The sequence below is a fragment of the Condylura cristata genome, unplaced genomic scaffold (genome assembly GCF_000260355.1).
Source record: "Condylura cristata isolate star-nosed mole 26May11 unplaced genomic scaffold, ConCri1.0 scaffold00024, whole genome shotgun sequence".
Lineage (NCBI taxonomy): Eukaryota > Metazoa > Chordata > Mammalia > Eulipotyphla > Talpidae > Condylura > Condylura cristata.
In genome coordinates this window covers 27,959,417-27,963,247 of record NW_004567125.1, presented here as the reverse complement: position 1 = coordinate 27,963,247, position 3,831 = coordinate 27,959,417, and the positions used below count along the sequence as shown (strand labels likewise).

Sequence of the window (3,831 nt, the reverse complement as noted above, 5' to 3'; positions counted from 1 at the left end):
AAACCTCTACTGTCTTGCCCATTGCTCCCCTCAGCAGTGTATTTCAGTACATCTGTCTGTTCTGCTCCCCACTCTGTGTCTGGTGAATCCTCTCACCCCTGCACTTTGGACCTGTTCCCCAGTTCTATGCAAAAATAAATAAATAAGTAAATAAAGTTCCTGAACTTAATGTGATTTCACTGTTTAAAGTAAGTTAATCCTTACTTTAAGTAAATTTAAAACTTTTATGGATCATTAATTATGCAAGCAACAAAATTTAAACAAAAAGAAATATCAGCATTATAACAAGGGAGGTGATCTTGTTCTCTTACTCCTAATGTGAATCTCACTAGATTGCTCACAGATGTTGTTCCAGATATTTTCCTAAACATTTTCACCCATAAATGTATTCAAAGGAATCTAAAGTGTCTGTACACAATGGCAGTGTTCTATTATTGTTCTACTTTTCTGAACCATATTAATACTGCAGATATTTTTGGAACTCATAGGTTGGTCTTATTCTTTTTAATTGCTGCATGGTATCTCGTAATTTGAATATGATAAATAATCTGCTATTTCTCTTAATGTTGGGTTTTAAACAATTTTCATTTTTGCCATGACTATGTTGCATGGATCAATATCCTCCAGTTTTCTAATGACCCTTAATGTCTGCTTCCCTATTCTGGATGCTGAAAGTATAATCACGTTAGCACAACAGTTTTCTAATGACCCTTAATGTCTGCTTCCCTATTCTGGATGCTGAAAGTATAATCACGTTAGCACAACAGAGGAGTTTTCAAATTTTAATATTAGCAAGTTGTCCTTCAGAACATTAATTCATATTTTTCCTAATAGAATATATTAATTTATCAAACTGAGTCAGCAATTAATTGTTCAAACCTTTACTTTTTTTGACAACCTGAAAAGCAAAATCAAATTATTTCCAAATAATCTCGAAATTACTGAGGGTAAGCATATGTTAATACATTGATTGATTGATAGTTTATATATTTCTTAATCGCTTGTTCATCCTCCCCTCCCTACATTTTCTATGTTGATACTTGTCTTATTGATGTGTACAAAATTTGAGTAAAGTTATGTCACATGCTGCAAATTTTTACTCTTTATTAGTTTGGTCTTATATACCTACTCTCAAAAGTTCCTATAATATACAAATAGACCAAGATTCAAGATATAAGCTCTTGTGAGCAACACAAATAACTAAATCTACTTCAGTGTGGAAAAACCTTAGTAGTTCTTGGCATCTGAGAAACAACTTCTTAATTTTCTGCGCAATCTTGTACTTTTTATTTTTTATTTATAGACTAGTCTATAATAATTATGAGTTCCTGTTTGTAAAGTGAATTCCCAGCATTTATAAAGAATCTTACTATTCATAGGAATGAAAGGAATCATAAGACTTTGAGATCAATTTTTTTTAAATATTGTTTTTCCTTCATATTCATTCAATAATTCTGTATGTGGTAAAATAACTAAGGGGGAGAAAACTGCATGCATTTAACACATCTATTTCATATCAATTGGAGCTTTGCAAAAAAAAATATATAGAAAAGATACTTACTTGCCATCTTTGAACCAATGAATCTCAGGGAAGGGTGTGCCTTTGACTTGGCATTCAAGGGTGGTGTCATGGCTGAGAACAACTGATACTTCATTTGGGGAACTGGCACCTATTATAGTGGGTGGGACTTGAAAAAAGACATTTTATCATGAAAATCTATAACTTAGCAAAAGAAAAGAGAAGGGAGCAAAAAATCAGCAATGATTATAGCATTTCAGTAAGACCTTGTGTTAAAAGTAAAATACTACATAATAATCCCTTTTCACATAATGTCAATGTCATAGAAACACATTTATGAAAGCTATTCTAGTAGGACAATTACCTGGAAAATTGTGATACTATAACATTCATACTGAGGACTCTTGTACAAATGGAGTTGAGAATATAAGTGAATAGTAAAACTCAGAGAACAATAAACACTTCCAGACATTTTAAATAATGAATGACACTGCCAACATCAATCTTACAATGTTAAAATTCTACATATTACACCTCCTTGTTTATCTTAAATTCTACATATTACACCAGAGTCTTTATTGAATTACATTATCCTTGTCTATCTTAAAAGACTCCTGGGGCAAAATTGGTATGTGATGAAATGAGAACAAGACTAGTTTTTATCCTCAAGATTATCAAGCATATGAAAGACCTTCAAGTACTCTTCCTTCACAAAATGTTTAAATGTTTGGTTTTCATTTTCAGAGAAATGACCAGCAAGTAAAGGGTTTGTGTTTTAAGACCTCACGGCTGCAGAATGAATAGTGGATTTGAGTGACAGTGTTTGAAGGAGAGGCCATTGCAGTTGTCCTGCTTGTAAATGATATTTTAGCAGTGGAAATAGAAAGAAGGGGATAACTGAATATGGAATTAAGAAGCAGGCTTAGTAGGTAGTAGATCGAAGGGAGAGGGAGTAGGGAGGAATGAAAGTCCTGTTCCAAGAGAACTAAGTGAATGGGCAGAGGTGCTGGTGAATTTGAGGGGGTTACCAGAACAGATGTCTGTTTGATGTTTCACTAAGAGAGTCCAGTGATGATACTATAGAGATTCTGAATATAGATACTGTCGTTTGAGCACACATACAAAAAAGTCTGAGCTGAGATAAAAATTGAGAAATTATTGACATACAGGTGGAATCTATAGTAAATAAGTGCCAGGAGAAATGATGCTAGTGATATTAATGATAGAAAGGTTACTTTGTTTTCATAAGCTACATTTAAATATAATAATTGGACTCACTTGTAGAGGAAATGTGAAGTACTTCAGTATTTCAGATCACTAATGAGAGGGATTATTTTTATGTTACAGCAATTTATGGCTGGTAATGTTACTGCAATTCATATATCTCGCTTCTACCCCAGACTTATGAATCATAAGCCCATTTTGAAAAGTAAAATACTGAATCAAGACAAAGTAATTTTATCACAAAGAGAACTTTATGTAATAAGATCACAAATGAAAGTTAAAAAAATTTAAATGTATGATTACTAGTAAAAATTAAAAATCCTTTGTATCCCAATGTATTACAACCACTATTGCTATCATAATTCTCCTCATAATTAGGCTTTTAACTAGGAGAAAAAAGAACAAAACTGGAGGTATTATACTCCCTGACTTCAACCTTTACTACAAAGCAATAACAGTAAAATTTATGGAAATGGAGTAAAAGCAAATACAGACCAATGAACAGACTTGAAGACAAGAAATAAACACAAATACACAGGAACAACTAGTTTATGACAAATGAGCAAAGTGCATATTATAGAGTAAGGAAAATCTCTCTATTAAATGTTGTTGGAAACTGGACATCCACATACAAATATTGAAACTATATCAGTATCCAATGCACAACAATGGACTCAAAATGAACATTTGAATGTAAAGCCTGAAGCTATAAAACACAAAGAAGAAAAACCAGTAATACAGTTTATGAATCAACATTACATGTACTAAAAGTTCACTACTAACAGTCCAGTTCTATCCTTTACTATACTCTTGACTCTTCACCCCATTGCTCTCCCTCTCTTCCCACTTCTTTTCTGATAACTGCTACTCTTAAGTTTACTTTTGTTTTATTTAGTTTACTTATGTTTGTTTTCTCTATAAACCATGTATAATGAAATAAAATTATCTTTGACTAATCACTATTAAAGACAAAAATAATAATATAGTGTCATGAATGATATTTTCTAATCAATTTACTTTTTATCTCTGTACTCTTTCTTATAGCCAACTATGTTTTTAAAAGGCCAGCTATGGGCCCTCCCTGGTGG

At 32.3% G+C, this 3,831-nt stretch overlaps 1 protein-coding gene across 1 annotated transcript in view; it reads right to left on the bottom strand.

The window, feature by feature from the left end:
- The window catches only part of HMCN1 (hemicentin 1), a 442,964-nt gene that overhangs the window by 198,619 nt on the left and 240,514 nt on the right, over positions 1-3,831 (bottom strand). Inside the window, exon 29 of the mRNA XM_004688154.2 lies at positions 1,562-1,688. Within this exon, the coding sequence (XP_004688211.1) occupies positions 1,562-1,688 (127 nt within the window). The remainder of the gene's footprint in view (positions 1-1,561; positions 1,689-3,831) is intronic.